Source organism: Habropoda laboriosa, unplaced genomic scaffold (genome assembly GCF_001263275.1).
Source record: "Habropoda laboriosa isolate 0110345459 unplaced genomic scaffold, ASM126327v1 scaffold175, whole genome shotgun sequence".
In the NCBI taxonomy this organism is placed as follows: domain Eukaryota; kingdom Metazoa; phylum Arthropoda; class Insecta; order Hymenoptera; family Apidae; genus Habropoda; species Habropoda laboriosa.
The window spans coordinates 804,154-805,279 of NW_017100347.1; the positions used below are offsets into that span (position 1 = coordinate 804,154).

A 1,126-nucleotide genomic window follows, 5' to 3' on the forward strand; every position below is an offset into this window, starting at 1 on the left:
AAATTTTTTCAAATGAACATTCACAAAATAAAACATTTTCCTTAACTATATACACTATACTATAAGCATTGAATAGTTCGCTGTAAGAAATGCAACCACATACCAGAAATAAAGTGACAGCGCCAGTCATGTTTGACTAGTACCTAGTATATATCACCAGTGTAATAACCTGGGATCATATTTTCTGGATAGTGAATAGTGCTTGTAAAATACAATATGTCTACCTCGCAGAAGAAGAGTCTGTTAATTAATAATTTTTTGGATTCCTTCTATAGAATTGTTAACTACATGAATGTTCCTTTTTAATTTAGTGGTTTGTGAATTATTTAATATGTAAAATGAGCTTTTCCGTGAAAAAAACAGGTGGTAGGATGTGGCATGAAGCGCGAAAACAAGAAAAGAAAATTCGTGGAATGCTAGTAGATTATCGTCGCCGAGCTGAACGTCGACGGGACTATTATGAAAAAATTGTAAGAAACCAAATTCAATAATGATTTATACATAAATTTAATTTAAATTGTAAAATTGAATGTTACATTCTATATAACGTCATATGAACTTTTATTTTCCTAAGAGGGTTTACTTTAAATTCGTTTCTAATATTATTTCAGTTCACATAAGTATTAGTTATTATTTAAAGACGTGAAAGAAGTAAATTGAACGACTATTCCTATGTTATTTTATCCTTGTCTTGTCATAGTTATATATTTAGTATATATTATATATGGGATAAATAAATACATAGAACATGCATAAATATATTTCTCAACTTGTTTATTCTGTAAATTTTTTTTAGAAATCGGATCCTACACAATTTCTACAACTTCATGGAAGACCTTGCAAAATACACTTAGATCCAGCAGTTGCTACGGCTGGTGACAGTCCTGCAAACATGTAAGTTAATTATAGTTTAATATTATTTGTAATATCCTGTCACTCAACTTATCTAGAAACTATATATTTCTCTGTAAATAAATGACAACCTACTTTGTTGAGAGAAGACTTAAATGTTAACATTAAAGGTTTAATTCAATTGTCGTATAAAAGTGCTAAAGTAATTGAATTAAAAGAGAATTCAATGTTGTTATAACATTCAACATTTTAAGGCGTTTTAAAAATTTTAAAA

The 1,126-nt window shown here is 28.2% G+C and overlaps 1 protein-coding gene across 2 annotated transcripts in view; it reads left to right on the forward strand.

Moving 5' to 3' along the window:
- Positions 1–232: 232 nt before the first annotated feature.
- Positions 233–1,126, forward strand: part of LOC108574585 (CLK4-associating serine/arginine rich protein-like) — a 6,593-nt gene continuing 5,699 nt past the window's right edge. For both annotated transcript variants that reach the window (XM_017937203.1, XM_017937204.1), the window contains exons 1-2: positions 233–470; positions 797–894. In XM_017937203.1, coding sequence (XP_017792692.1) covers positions 339–470; positions 797–894 — 230 coding nt within the window. In that variant the 5' untranslated portion in view covers positions 233–338. The remainder of the gene's footprint in view (positions 471–796; positions 895–1,126) is intronic.